A 16,605-nucleotide genomic window follows, 5' to 3' on the forward strand; every position below is an offset into this window, starting at 1 on the left:
TGTTAAAATAGAGTTTTTAAGTACAGAGATTAATGCAGTGGTCAAATTAAAAAAGCAGCAATTTCATCTACCAGTTTTCACATATCAGCCCTATTTAGGCACTGACATATGTTAGTTACATTGGCTGCAACAATTCCATTACCTCCCTGGCACAGAAATAGGAGTAATTAATATTTAAACCAAATTGTGTGTTGATTTATCAATGAGTATTTCTGCATTACTTTAAATCTATGTAATTAAATATGGTATAATATATGTATATATATATGTATATATAAATGAGCGAAATTTCAGGTCTAGAATACATTCCTTCAGTTTTGGTAGGGCTACCCAAGAAAATAGCCATGAGAACATATAAGGTGATCTCTCAAATTACTAACTTTTGTTATGAATATCTTGTACACAATAAGAGAGTTTTAATGGAGATACCTGCTCATTGCAAAGCATCTAAATTTTATTTTAGACAAAAAGAAATATGGAGGAGATACACTTAAATTGTACTTTTACTGCAGATGATTGACCAGTGGTCTCAGTGTTCACTGACTAATGAGAATTGGCATTGTTTGTAAACACACAATGAAGATGTAAATGGCATTTGCTTTACTGAAGAACTTCTTTTCCTTTGTAAGATTTTTCTTTAAAGTGTATTTTAGGAAAAAATAACTTTAAAAAATCAGTAAGACACCAACATACATGAGAAGTATTTTTGGAGCTGCCATAAACAATCCATAGCGCCAAGTCCATCCCATAGAACAGACGCAGCTCCAGTAACTCAGCCATGTCATGTGAATTCCAATATCCTTTAATGCAGTGAAAGCAAGTGTGTCTTGCTTCATTGAGTACTATGTTGCACTATACAGAAGTCTATAAAAGCCACCTGAATGAAATGAACAATTATTTATATTTCAATAAGGAAAGGCACTTGACCAGTAAATATAGAATTAGACTGTCCAGAGATTGGCAAATAAGGCAAAACTGCAGCACCCCTTGATAAACACCAAATTAACACTTCAAAAACACAGAAAAGAGTCTTCCTTCTTTATTTTAGGCTAAGTGGACAGTCTGCCTGCTTCCTGGGTAGAAATACAGTCATAACTCCAAATTGTTTAAACAAACTCCACTGTGAAACACCATCACCAAAGGATGACATTTCAATTTATGATCAATGTATTATTGTTCAAATTATTTTGAAAGTTTCAAAGTAGATTTTCATAATATTGCTAATGATGAAATACTAAAGAAATCACCCATAGATTGCATTTTCTAACTACAGAACTGTTCCTGACATCTGCAATAAAATTTTATTTCCTATCTTTTTTTTGTCCTCAATGCACCCATCACAACTTTTCACTTAACCACACCAAGCTCTCTTAACTTCCACTTACAGTTTCTGAATTTTTTTTCCCTGCTGCCTCAGACATGATGTCTGTAGGAGCAGCATGTTAGACAGGCATGTCACCTCTTCAGAAAGCAGGCTGTGAGGATTAAAAGTGACTCTCTCGAGTGGAAGACAGGATTCTGGCTTGCAGAGCTGCTGTCCATGCTCAGAAGGACTGCAGGGTAACACTTAGCTAATATTAAGGTAAAATTAAAGCTTCTTGCCTTAGAAAGAATGATAGGTTTTTATCTCAGCTCTCCCCTCCACAAGTTCTAGCCAAAGAAATGGTGTCTTCATGCCTTCAAGCTTTTCTCCATCCTTTTTTGACCCTAAGAGGTTCTACAGTCCCTGTTATGCAGGGATGGGCTTTTGGTTGGTACGAGAGAGGGCCTGCCTTGGTCACAGGAGCAGCCCAGGGAAGCAGCCATGGAAGGAAAGGGAAGGACAATATAAACAATTTCTAAAGTACTTTTTGTGTTGAATGTTGCCAATGCAAAACACACCCTGTGGTTTATGGATGGAGTGTGCCTGTGTTCGCAGGGGTCCGAGGATGAGGGAGGAGACGAGGATCTGACTCCATGTTTCAAAAGGCTTGATTTATTATTTTATGATATATATTATATTAAAACTATATTAAAAGAATAGAAGAGAGGATTTCATCAGAAGGCTAGCTAAGAATAGGAAAAGAAAGAATAATAACAAAAGCTTGTGTCTTGGACAGAGAGTCTGAGCCAGCTGGACTGTGATTGGCCATTAATTAGAAACAACCACATGAGACCAATCACAGATGCACCTGTTGCATTCCACAGCAGCAGATAATCATTGTTTGCATTTTGTTCCTGAGGCCTCTCAACTTCTCAGGAGAAAAAATCCTAAGGAAAGGATTTTTCAGAAAATATCATGGCTACAGATGGAGCTCTACCACCTGAGCAATGACCTGAATGTTTAGGCTGCAAACACCAGGGATTCCTATCCCTGCTTCTCCTTTGTCTTTTTTACACAAACAGACAATGAGCAGAACCAAGTGCCTATGACCACAACAGGCATAGGCACGGTTCAGCCACACCCAATTTAATCTCACAGCAGAAGTGCTAAAACACAAAATAGTGCAAAACCACCAGGTCAGGGGTAACAGCAAACTTGTGCCTGGTTGTTTCTACAGAAGGGACAGAGTCACACTTCTCTGTGCAGTGCAACCACCTTGCTTTTCCCACCGAGGTTGTTTATCCTCCCCTCCCCAAAACACAGGTGCCACACGTGGCACACTTTTATTTTGCCTGGGGTATGGAGGGTTGCACTGTCTTCTTCAGCAAACAGCAACCTTTTTCATGTTATGCTTGTCCAAACTTCCATCACAGCTGCTCATAGAGGCACTCATGATATTGACACATGTCACGGAGCTTGGAAATTAAAACTGCGTTATAATAATAATAATTAACTAAAACCTTGACAAATTCTGACATCTGAACAAAGCTTTGATAATGTGATTCCCCCTTCCCTTGCTTTCTCCTCACAGTACAGACAAGAGACCAGGAATCCAATTCAGTTCCTTGCACCCCTTTCAATAACAAATGTTAGAGTTGCCTTTTCTTCTATCGTCTGACTTGCTGCTGAGATAAATAATTTCTGTGTAAAGTAAAGCCACAAAGGGGAGTCTTTAACTTAATCTGGAAACAGATGCATTCTTTGTAAACTATTTTCTTGACAGCCATATATCCCAGAGTCACTTCACACCCCTGCCATGAAAAATTTTATTCACACTTCATAATTCTGTGAAATTACTAGAAAACTCATTAGGGGGAAAAAAAATCAATTCTAGAAATTTTTTTGTAGAAGCTTCTGTTTCCAAAGCAACTTTTTATGTCACACTTTTCCATCAGATCTGGGAATTTTGCTGCCTAGAGGTTTACATGATAATGTGCATTCAGTTATATTTTGACAGCCTTCAGTGGGCTGTTACAATAGTCTGTTTTCCAGGAAAGAAAGTCTAACCACCACACCAAGCTGAGCCTTTGGGGGTTGGTTAAATTGCTCATTAAACTGATGTTTAAGTATAGTAGGGTTTTTTTCTTAGTGTGGCAACTTGCCAATTTAACATTGGGGAAATTCAGATGCAGATAAATTAAGTTTATAAGTAAGCTTGCTGAAATGACAAATGGGATTTGGAAAGCTGAAACGGGAGTTTCTGTTTCTCCTGTGTTATGGGGCAGTGCCCTCCACTGGCCAAACGTTCTCACTCTTGGAATAAAAGAGCAAAAATTCACCGTGACTCCAGAATAAATACCTCCAAATCCCCTCAATGTCAAATTCTTGTAAAAGGTTATTGCATATTGCCACCAATTTATACTAATGCCAGCCTTGCTTTCATATTACATGGTAATCAAAATACTTTGGGTGCTGAAATAAATCCCAAGGCAGCCCTTTTAAAGAGTTCCAAATTAGAAGTGACAAGACAAAAATGGGTAGTGCTAAAAAGTGTAATTTAACACATGACCATATAGTGGTAAAAAGCATAGAACCAGATTAGTAATTACTACTGTCTGGTAAATTTTCACTATTTTACCTCTTTTTTTTTCTGGTCAAAACTGACAGATGCTTGCAAAAATCCCTCTTTGAAGCAATTTATAATGTTTTTGAGTGCCATGCTGAGGACAAAACTAGTTGCATCAGTCACACTTGTGTTCAGTGTACATGAGAGTGGGAATTAGTAAGTGTCAAAAGCCAACAGACAATGAGAAACCTGGAAACAAGATGGATATAGATATAGACCCTCCACTCATGGTACTGAGGGTTACCCCAGGAACACTATTTTAGTAATAAAAGTGTTATTAATGAGTTTATAGTTGATTCAATTATCCTACACAAGATCATTATTCAATTACTGGATTATATATTATATATTATATATTATAATTAATGATATAATTTATTAATATAATATAATATAATATAATATAATATAATATAATATAATATAATATAATATAATATAATATAATATATTATATATTGTATATTGTATATTGTATATTAATATTATATATATATAATATACATTATACCTTATACCTTATCTTATATCTTAGTGGGATAGAGTTGCTGGTAAGAAGGTGAACTGTTTCTTTAATAAGATTAAAAGCAATAAGCTATAAGAAGAAGTTATGATAAAAATAGAAAGATAAACGGAGCTGGCAGAGATAAACCAAAACAATAGAAAGATTAAAAATACGCTTGGTGTTGCAAGTTGCACTCTTAGATTTTCAAGCAGAGACAAGAAGGACAAAAAATATTCTTAAGACCCTGATAAAACCTTCACTACCATCTACAGAGAGTGGAAGGCTGAAGTCAGAAGATGGGTTTAACATTCCTTTTTTCAAGGGCTTAACAATGATAATTTTCTTTGATAACACCTAATGAAAGCTTTAAGGCCTAGCATAAGTTTTACCATTTGTCCCATTCACTTTGTATAAAATTTCTGTGTTAGTGGGCAATGAAGGAAATTCGTCATATTTCATACCTGCCAATCATATGATAACCTATTTCCTCTAGAAAAAAACTAAACAAAACAACGAAAACCACAAAACCAACATATTTCCTAAACTTGCTTTAAAAGAGAAAAAGCTAAAATTCTAAGGCTAACCATGAAGTACCCTCCTTTGAGCACAAATTTGATTTTCCAGCCCAGCACACAGCAGTGCTCAGGGTTCCCCCATCTCTGCAGAACCAGCTCTGGTGAGGTGGGCAGCAGCTTTGCCCTGTTCTTCCAGGCAGCCTGCAGGGAGCACAAACTCCAACAAAGAGAACCCAACCCCCTGGCTTCACGAAGCCTCAATCCTCACAGGAGGTCCTGCTCACAGCTGGAGATTAATTTGGGATGCTCTTTTTGCATCAGGATTCACCAGGGATGACACAGAACAGGGCATTCAGTCACCCTCATCCTTGAGGGTCTCAGTTTCCCCCATTAAAAGAGGTTTGTTTTGCATCCATGGCCTCACCTCAGGTCTATCTTTTCCCTCCTCCTTAGAGGGGGAAAACATTGTTAATAACCACATTTTAATGCAGGGTTTTCCTGCTAATCCCTTTGTAGGCGAAGCTCCCTTGCACAATCTAAGAGCCAGTTTTGTGCTATGAGCTTGAAATAAAAAAAAAGCTGGAGGAGGTGGGAACAGTGGATATCAGGTTGGTTCCACAGTCAGGTCTGTGCTTCTGTTACATTAAAGACCTCAGAGTGAAGCAGTGAGCCATTTTCACAGCCTCGCCACACTGACCTCACACTCAAGCACCTTCAGGCTTCCTAAAGCTCTGCTCAAAATTGGTTTAACCAGGGCTGGATTAAACCCATGGCCCCTAAGCACAGCTTGACCGTGTTGTGGCCAGAGCCTCAGAAAGAAGAGCAACTGCTGGTCTCTCAGCCCAGGAGAAATAATGAAGCCCCCACTTTCCCTGTGGGGATCAGGTGGGGCTCTGAGCTCCCTGGCAGCCTGTTCCAGCTGAGGAGTCACTGCTCAGCTGTCCCCTGAGGGCAGAGCAAGGGCACTGTGTGTGCGTCTCACCTGCCACAGGGACCTGCTGATGTTCACCGCCCCGTGACCCCAGCCAGCCACAAAATGCACACTCAACTGCCACAGACATTTCTTTCATGAAAAATCCCCTCTCAGGATTTTTCCTGCTGAAGCTGAGAAGTTCAGCAACAAGACATAAACAATCGGTTATCTGCTGCTGTGGAATACAACAGGTCCATCTGGATTGGCAGTGGCCAATCCAGGACTGAATTCTCTCCGACAGAGTCGGAGAGAGCTCCTTTGTTTTCATCCTTTACTTTTCTGTTCGTAGGTTAGGTAGCAGGTTCTGGAAACTCTCCTTTCCTTTTCTTTTTAGTATAGTTTAAATAGATGTATATATCATAAAATAAATCAAGCCTTCTGATCATGGAGTCAGATCTACGTCTCTTCCTTCACCCCAAGAACCCTTGTGACCACCGTCACACTCAACCACAGCTGCTTAGCCACACTGACAGAGAGAATGTCTGACTTTTGCTTTTCCTCAGAGTGCAAAGAGCTTTAAACACCACAGCTTTAAACCACAGAGCTCTGAAAAACAAAAACAGGATGTCTGCCTCTAAAGCTGCTGCTGTGTATATTTTTTCTGAGACTGTGCTATCAGGGACCAGAGGTTGGTGTAATCTTTCAGTGCAGTCTATTGGCCAAATTCTCTTTCCTGATGGAAGGTTGAACTCTGGTGTGAATGACAGAAAATGTTGTCATGGCCAAGGGTTCATGTCATCACAATAAAAATAGAACCAGCTGGAGACGAAAAAAAATTAAAATACTAAGTCTTAAAGTTATTGGGTTCTCCTTTACTCCAGCAAAACTCCAGTGGTTCACTGATGGAGTCCGCTTCTGACTGTTCATCAGAGAATTTGAAATATTAGGTGAGTAATTATGTCAGGCAGTGAGGCAGTCCAAACATTTCTTGCTAAAAATAGAAGTACTCATCAACTGACTGAAATTAATATATTTATTTAATCCATCAGAATTGATTAATCTCCAACACCATCATTTTTATTCCGATTTGGACACCTCAGAAGCAGCCATTATAAATCAAGAGAGCTCTACTCAGGTCAGCAGCACATGGGATTTTTGGCCCCTGAGGAAATGGGCCAAAGATACTCAGCAAGAACTTCAGGCAGCCACAGAGTTGTAATCTGAATATGATGCTTTTGTCCCCTGGCTCAGGAGTTGTTCACATTTGTGCAGAGATCACCAGAAACAAACATCATCCCAGCTGTCTAAGGGATCCAAAGCAGCTGTGTTCCTACAGAAAGGTCTCTCAGGCTCCATTTTCCAGCTTGCTGCCTGATTTCACTGGCAGCTTCTACCAGGGCAGCTCAGCCTCTCCAGGCTTGCATGGACCACTCACACATCACAATTCCACTGGTGGATGCATCCACCACTGACACCTGGGCAGTGCTGCAACACATTGAACTGGTTTGCTTTCAGTCAAATACCACCTTAAACAATAATATCAGCAGTTTTCAAGCAGCCTGGTGCTTGCCTGGCAAAACCCACCTGAGTTACTGTGATGTGACAGAGCCTTGTCTAAGGCAGTGAAGCTTAAGGGTAAGAAATCTGTGTTCCTGGGATATCATTTGCCTTTCCCACACACTGGAAGGAATTTGCAACAGCAAGTGGCCTGAATATGTCACCAGGGAGCATCTCTGCTGTCGTCCATGCAGCAGAGCAGACTTGATGAACATCAATGATGTTCACATTACAGAAAACAACCCTCAAAACATTACAGTTGTAGACCTGGCACCATGTTTAACAATCAACACAGGTAGCTGAAAAACGACCAGTTACAGACTTTGAAATAAAGGTTTACTTCAGGATTGATTTTTTAGTTTAAAATACTTGCTGAAGGCAAACAAAACTTTAGCTTTTGGCAGCCCCTCAAAGTCAAGCTCGAGTTCACAAAGTGCCTCACGTGAAACTGTCATCATTGTGGGATCCTGGCATGAACTGATATGTGAAAGCCAAGTTTTCACTTATTTTGCAAGTTGGGAAGGCTCACTGTGTGTTCATATATACATGCACACCCACACGCTCCCTTTTGGCTGAGTTTTACTCCTGGAAGTGTTTTTGTTTTACCATTGACTGCTTTTATGACTCTAGGATGAAGATGTGTTGGCCTAATTGAGTGAAAAGCAGAAGCCATGCTGTTTTGCAAAGCTCACACACCAAAGCAAGGGCAGCTCACACCAAGACTTACCTGCTTACACTTCTGCCAAAAGACAAGATAAATAATTACACTGAGTATATCTAATATTGATGTGCATGTCAGGAAAATACACTGTTAATATCTTACTGTTTGCATTGAAATTGGGAGTTTAAACCTGGATCCATAAATACAACATGTTCTGTGCTTCTCTCAGTTCACAGTTTAAAGAAGGAGACGCTACACATTTCTGCTCAAGAATCAGCTTGATTCTAAAATGAATGCATCCTACTAGGTAAAAATGCAGACATAAAAAATGAGATGATCAGTGATAGAGATGAAAACTGCTATTCTCAATTTAGAAGCAGAAAACTAGATGAAACTATGTTTTGGCTTTGTTCTCACATGGCAGCTTTACATCTATAATTTCTGGCCTTATGTTTTCTATACATTTGAAGTTTCTCACTAGCATTTAGAAGCTACAATTTATACATATGTTTTTTATTGTGGGACTTAGAATGTAAAAGTCCTTCATTTAGCAATTTCAGTTGCAAGATCATTCTGTTTCTATGCACCTGACATCCAGATCAAGAGGAATTAATGATTTTGTATATATGACTTTAAACTGTTTAGCATGGTACTTAAAATCTCTCCATATTTTAATTTCTTTTCTGAATTTGTGCACTTGATTTTCTTTCTGCGACTCCTTATTTTCCCCACAAGGGAGAAATGCATTTAAAAAACCAACAGGAGCTAAAAATGCAGGTAGAGTTTGCAGTACAAAACATAAGTCACAATATCATCATTTTTCATGCACTATACAGTAGAAATAAGATTAGATCTGAGTGTGCTGAATAAAAAGAAGAAAAAAGACCAATTTGATAGAACAATTTAGAATTCTCTGTTTTGGAAGCAAGGCCAATATGACATGTTGGGGAAATACCAGGAAGGACCAGGCTATCCCATCTGAAAGCACAGCACAGTTACTACAGATGTAGCAGACACATCTGTATGAGTTCCACGGACAGAAAGTAAACATAGGATGTGAAAGAAACCCTCTTAAAGGCAATCCCACCATAGAATGGAATCACATTGCTTTCAAATTCATCCTGAGCACCCCTGTGGATATTTTTCCCTATCTGAAGGCAAGCAACAATTATTTTTCTTTTTTTTTTTAACCTCAGATAAAGCATTTTTCCAGTGACCAGCCCAGATGTTCTCCTGCAAGAGTGATTTCAGGTGAGTTTTTCACCAACATTACCATAACATCCAAACATCAGCCAGACCTTCATGAGCTTGCTAACTCAGGAGATCTCCTCACCAGCATTACTTGTATCAGTTTCTGATGGAAGATAAAACATTGCTATGGCACCTGGATGTTCTGGTCCATCCAGGCCTTCCTCTGTGTTTTAATGCTCTGGTTTGCATTTGAAATTTACTCCAGAATCCCCAAAACAGGATATATATATTAGAGGACAAAGGCATGAAGGTTACTCAAGATCCTGATAAAACACAATATAAAGCTGTCCTGCATGATTATTTTATTTCCAGAAATATTTGCTAAGCCAAGAAAAAGCAACAACTCAACAATTGCAGTGAAGTCCCTGATGGGGATTTTCTGTCCTGGACAATAACTTCACTTTCATATTTGTGGAACATCATTTCCTAAAAGTGTGCCTGCTTTATAAAAATATTACATGAGGTATCCTTCCTATTTTCAGGCTGTATCTATAAATGACTATTTCATTTAGGTGTCCAATCAATTCATATTAGGACTGCTTTAGAGCTTAACCTGATGGGGCAGTCTACAAGTAAAAGGTGTCTGTAAAGCTCACAGCCCTCAGGAACTGTGTCAGCTGCCTTAAAAAGTGGGAAAACAAAGACACCAAGCTGCAAGCCACCCACCACAGAGCAGTGCTGCTTTTCCAAGCATCTGGCTACTTCCAGCAAACTTTCGGCTAAACTAGGAAATGTTCACATTTAGTTCAACAAGATCAAACCCACAATCGCTTCAAGCGCAGCCAACCAGCCAAAGCACAACTCTTACTCAGTGACAGGTGTCCCTCATTGTTAATGAGCATTTAAGGGATCAGGAAAAGAGCTGCTGCTCACTCACTGTGCCACGTCGGATGCCGCTGGCAGCGGGGACTCCTCGGGTACCAGGTCAATGTCGTCAGTGAAGCTGCTGGCCCGTGACATGTCTGGGGTGTGCCCTTCCTGGCGTCTTCTCACTGCACAAAGGATGCAAAGAGATCATCATACATTATCTACAATCTACAAGGTCTTGCCATGGCACACACATAGTTCAAACACAAGGAAACTCTTTCAGGAAAGGTTTGTCTTCTTGAGGGTTTTCTCCTGTGAACAGAAATTCATCACCTCTGCAATACTGATGTGGGCAGGACAATACAAACTACCAGATTTCCATTTCCTCACTCAACACCATTTGATATGTATGCTTTAATACCTTCAAAACTATTATTTCAACTGCTATCATCATACAAACAGAATGCTTGAAACCCAAGTGCTCTCTGGTCACTATAACCACCAGTGTTCCAAATTTCTCCCATGAACCAGGAAGCCTCAGGTGGCTGGATGCAGTTGGCTCTGCAGGATAACCATGATGGATACAAACTGAGCTGCAGTTTAGCTATGTTCCAAGTGTTACAAAGGTACAAATTTCATTACAGATTTGGAAAACATATAATGGCCAACAAATGAAGGAGTTCACTAAAGACACTACAAAAATCAGAGAAGTGCAGTTAGTCCTGTAAGTGGTAAAATCCAATGTTTTCTAAAGATTTTCATCCAATATAGGGCTGACTTCACCATATATGTGTGGTGTACATGTACCTTTCTAAGTTCAGATACATCAATATTCAAAAACTATTTCTGCTGCAAGTTCTCTTCATTATCTTTTCCTACATTAACTTGGTTCAAAAGCTATAAAGTGTATCTAGCTTAAGTTGCTCTGATCTAAAAGCAATTTCATTCATGATTTCTGGTGATCTAACAGCTTCTAAGGAAGCTACCTATAAATTTGAGTTCTGATCATCCTTGAAAGCACAGCACATGAGCTGACAGAGTTTAACTTGGAAAATGGATAGGATGACATATGAAAATTCAAGGGAGGATAAAAAAGTCTGGATGAATCACTAATATTAAGCATCATAACAAGTAAAAACTAAATAGTGTCACTGGCATATGCTGTGATAACAGCCCACATGAGAGCAATAAGAAACCTCGCCTCCTAGAAAATTAAATTGTTGAAATCTCCAGTTAATTCCAGAACAACACTTTAGCTGGATTTCATTCAAGTTCAAGGTAAATACTAAAAAGCCCACAACACCAGAGCTACTGGAAGAGCCATAACTCAAGTGACAAGGAATGAAAATTGGCCTAATTAAGTCCATGGAAAAGAATTATCAAGTAGTGTGGCTAAACACTGACAAAGGACATAAAATAACAAAGCTATTTTATTTACCTCTGCTGCATTTAATCACAAATAAACTGTGTGCTTCCAGGGGAAACCCAAATCTTCCTGGCACTGGGAGCATGAACTTCTGTGCTCTCCCAGCACTACTGAAACACTTTGGCTGTTCTAGAGGAGCTTTATTTTGTGAGACCTGCCAGTTCTGCATTTGTTCTGATAGACATTTTCCCTGTGAGAGAACTACGTGGCCTCCTACTTTGCCAGACAAAGTCTTGAAACACACAGATCCTATATTTGAAGTATGGCTTTGGGAAGCATCAGTCTCTGAACATGGCACATGATCTCATGTGCAAAATTCAACTGGGGGAGCTTTGGCTTCAGCTACAGTAAGGTTTTCCTCATAGGAACTTAGCAAAACTTGGGATTGGGCCAAGGCAGAGCTAAATCACTGTGCCCATATAAGGCACATCAGATGAACAGGAAAACTCTGCATTGCTATCAATTCCTACTCCACAGTGAGCTGCTGAAAGGGTCAGAGCAGGGCCTGCTTAACTCATGGCAGTTTGCCTCCTTCATAGCACTGCATAGATACTAAAGTTACTGCAATGCATCTGCCATGAGAAATCACAGGATTATATTTTAGTCCTGTCGTTTTAGGGGTTTGGTCTGTTACTACTTAATCAAATTCCTCTCTGGCTCATCATGCCACTGTTTGCAATCTGCATCCAGGCACTTCTAAAGAGCCCAGAAAACCTTAATTGTTCACATTTGGCTTGCTAGCACCTTTTCTGAGAAGTTTTCCCTACTGCAATGTGCTCCACAGCATGTTGGTTCTGAGCAAGGCTGCATGAGAGCAGGAGCCAGATTCCAAACCTTTGCATCCCCACCACTCCCATGTGCTGTGCTGAGCAGCTCTGCTGTTCCTGCAGGTGCACCTGGAGCCTGCCCCTGACCAGGGACCTTCTGCTGGGATGTGGGGAACCTCATCCTGGGATTCAACAACCTCTGCTTGGTTACCCACACAAGCAGGACAAGCTTCTGTTGTGCCTTTACATAAGGGAAAAGCACACAAATTTTCCCTTTGGTGAGCACTGCTGTGATTATCTGCGGCAGTCTCGTTCCCCAGGGAGGGCACATTTCATTCCTGCTAGCATTTGGGAAAAGACAATGATGTGATTATGAATTCCACACAAACAGGAGTTGTGCAACGCATACTCTCTAGTAGATTTTATCAGCTGAATGGAACTTGTGTACTAAACTCCACAAAATTAAGTATTTGGGTCACGTCTCAGAGGTTGCCTCACTGCTTCCCCTCTACCCTCCCATGCTTCCATGCTCAGATCCATGGACAGAACCATTTTTGCCATTTTGGTTGCAAACTAGATTTATCTCAAAGGTATTAAGAGAAAAAAGAGCTGCTCACAGAAGTGCTGCACTAATATATCAAGATAAAGCAGAAATCACAGCTCTGAGACTCATCATATTTGGGTGGTGAGATTATGAGATTCCCTACTACTCTCAGAGCCACTAGACTCAATTCAGAGTATAACTTTTGGAAGTGTTAAAGCTATCACCACAGAATACTTGTTTTATCCATGCACCCCTAATCAAAGTTGTTTAATACTGATTTTCCTCTATGCTTTTAGAACTCATTCATTTTACGTGTTTCTGCTTTAAAATATTAACACATGAATAATGTGTTCTGGTCCCTAAATGAATGCTAATGGTAAATTCATGTAATACATGGTATTTTCCTAAATATTTTCTGTCCTTTGAGTGACTGTCAGAATTGTGAGCAGTTATTTTCTTATTCAAAACATTCATTCTGGAACCAACTCCGTTCTTGAAGTTAACTCACTTCCCTTGAACTTCCAAAACTCATTTAGACAGCAATATTCAGTCATAAATCAAAATTCCCAAAAATCACACTAAAAGGGACAATTTATTTTTTAATGTCAATAAGCCATAAGCTCCTGAGCAATAAAGTAATTCATAATAATCATTCATGATAGTGCTTTCACTTCGAGGAAATGTGGAGCATTATGATACATTCAACACATGGCAGTGATGTTTTCCAGAAATAAAACTCAAAGTTGTAAGGCCCAGCTACTACAGATGGTAGTTTGTAGCAGCTGCAGCTCAAGCCAGAACAACTCTGTCTTCCCTCTCTATATTTATTTTCATAAGATTTCCTTGTCCAAACTGAGTTTATGGGAATTAATGCCCTATATTTGATCCTGCAGAGCACTAAGCAGGGGAGGCAAGGAAATATGAAGAGGGAAAAAAGAGGAGCCATCCCTCCCTTCCATGTGTTACTACTTAGAGTATGAAGAAGCTCTACTGGTTTCATCATAAAATATACAATATTTTATAAGCATGAAGAGTTGGAAGCAGCAACTTGAAAATACAGAATAGTATCTAGCACGCTACAATAAATTCCAGTGATGCCACAAACCCAGGAAGCCCCAAAACAGAGCAACTGATTAAGTCAAACAGCATAAAGAAAGTTAAGTTTCATATACTTTTAAATTCTGAAATGGTGAAGTTATAAAATAAACACATCAAAACATAACCCAGAGGTATTTTTTGTAAACCTGTTTGGCTTTATCCAGTGTTGGAGTCCTTATCTATATTCCACTAACTTCTGACTTTGTATTATGGGGAAAAGGCAAGCTCCCAAATTAGAAATGCAACAGCAAATATGACTGCACTGTTGTGGTCATTCCCAAACAGCCAATGCCTATCAACAGCAGGACAAAATAACAAGGATTTTGCATTATCCTCTTCTCAGATAAAGAAGGTGAAATAAAAGCAGGTCTCTGTTCCTTCAGTGCCATTGTCTCCTCATCCGTTTCAGATCAGAAGCAGTTAAAACCCTCTCTCTCAAAGTGCCAGGCTGCTCTACTCAGCACCATCAGTGCACAGGACATAAACATATGATTTGATTTCATCTGTAAGGCTGCATCCTGACAGAAAATCCCTGGGATAACCATGCTTGCTTTATCTGCAGGGATGAACAGCCTGTGAGATCACACTGCCATGTCTTGTCTACTTTCCTGTGTCAGGAACTTGTATCACCTCACTAAAAATACTGTATTTGTAAAGCTGCACAGAGGCAAACTGGTTTGGGGCTGAGACTGGGACATCTCCAAATCCTCACTTTCCTCAGAAGAATAAAGGAAAGTCAACAGCTTATGAAAGCCCAGAGGCCTGGAAGTGTCTGACACCTCAACGCCAGGTTTTTAAAAACCTCTTCAACTTGCTTTTGGTATCATTCATCTCAGCAGGCAAATGGCATTCAAGCTCCTCTGAGGAGTCACTTTGGAATAATACAGTAAAGCATAATTAGCATGAAGTAATTTCTTTACCAAAATTATAAGAGCTTTTCTTCATTACTGCATGAAGCTACAGTAGTGTCAGGAGTGTACTCAGTACTACTCCAAAAAAAGATATTTTTACTTTAACTTTATGTAAAACTGTTACAAATCTGAGCATCCAAAGCTGTGATTTTACATCCTTACCACACACTCAAATGTAAGCCATCTGCAAATGCCACACACTCACACTGCCCCATACACAACTCTTAGAGCTACAAGTACAGTTAAAAAAGCTCAGGCTACTTTCTGTACCTAATTTTAGGCAGCTAAATTTATTATCATAATTCAAGATCCAGCTGATTTAAATTCAGGGCAATGCACAAGAATTGCATTTTGCCCCCAAAACATCTGCAGAATCACACCAAAATTAATTAAGCAGTGGTTTGCAAGGAGAAATGAAATAAAAGAACATCTGAAAAGATGAATTGAGGAATAAGAATAAATTTTTATTTGCTGCAGACACATTGCTAACTCTGTGCAAAAAGTGCTGAGCACTCTTCCTGCTGTAGTTACAGACTGGGCTGCAAGTGTTTTAGATAAACTTCAACATCTGGTTTCCTGTGTATCTGATTTGAAACAATCAGCACTCAAAATGCACTAATGCTGCCTTTATTTGTTGTACATTCTTTTGTTTAGATAAGCCTGCAGGCCAAATTACACACTGCCTTACAGCCCCTGGAACTCAATCACTCCTTACAGGGCTGATGGGACAGCACAGGGATGTAAATGAATACCAACACATCACTGAAAATTACAAGGGCATGTAGCACTGGAAAAATGCATGTAGTGCTGGATAACAGGCAGAGAGAAACAATTAAACATACTCTTGAATGCACGTGAGGATGTGTTATCTACCCAGCTGCCTGAACATCCTTTTCAGACCTAGCACAGAAGGATCTAACACGCACCAAAAAGAAGAAGGGAAGAAAAAGGGAAGAAAAAGGGAAGAAAAAGGGAAGACATCATAAATATACAGCATCATAAATATGTCTACTTAAGAAGCCATATTTCACAATCAACTTCTTTAAATGCAGCATATCAGCCTAAAACACCCAGCTGCATATTCTGCATGAAATAACTTGTAGAGTAAGCAAGTGTCCATTCTGCTGAAGCTGTGCAATGCTTGGCACTCTCTGACAAGCAGGTTTGTTGACAGACTCGGACAGTGGTCAAGGACCAAGTGCACAAAGACCTGCAAGGATCAGACAGATCCTTGGGGACAGATGGGACCTGTCAGAAGGGAACTGGAGATGAGTGGAGCAGCCCTGCAGTGCTGGTGCCCCTCACTATCAGTTCAAATATCCAGTTATGATCTCCACTGGGCTCAGCCCAGCCCCTTCCAGACCCAGCAAGCACAGATTTTCCTTGTCAATTTAATCTGAAAAACCTTTTTAAATTTCTATTGACTGTGCTGTGATAAAAGCATTCATAAAAACATGGGACCAAAGCTACCAATCTAGATACTTTTAACTTTTGTATTTCTGCTTGCATTACACCCATGATCGGTTTTCTGTTTTCTTCGTGGGAATGACTCTCAATAAAAGGGATGGAACACCCTGGGCTAGTCAAAGGTGTCCCTGCCTATGGCAGGGCTGGAACTGGATGATCTTTAAGGTCCCTTCCAATCCAAAGCATTTGAGACCTTCTAGCCTGTTCAGCTGAGTAAGATGGAAGGCAAAAGTTTTGATGTAAGAAGTACAGGC

General features: G+C 39.7%; 1 protein-coding gene across 1 annotated transcript in view; it reads right to left on the reverse strand.

Annotated features, from left to right (window-relative positions):
- LOC115909979 (potassium voltage-gated channel subfamily KQT member 1-like) overlaps positions 1 to 16,605 on the reverse strand; it is a 407,425-nt gene that overhangs the window by 325,333 nt on the left and 65,487 nt on the right. Inside the window, exon 11 of the mRNA XM_030959748.1 lies at positions 10,209 to 10,323. Within this exon, the coding sequence (XP_030815608.1) occupies positions 10,209 to 10,323 (115 nt within the window). The remainder of the gene's footprint in view (positions 1 to 10,208; positions 10,324 to 16,605) is intronic.

The sequence above is a fragment of the Camarhynchus parvulus genome, chromosome 1A (assembly GCF_901933205.1).
Source record: "Camarhynchus parvulus chromosome 1A, STF_HiC, whole genome shotgun sequence".
NCBI classification, from domain to species: domain Eukaryota; kingdom Metazoa; phylum Chordata; class Aves; order Passeriformes; family Thraupidae; genus Camarhynchus; species Camarhynchus parvulus.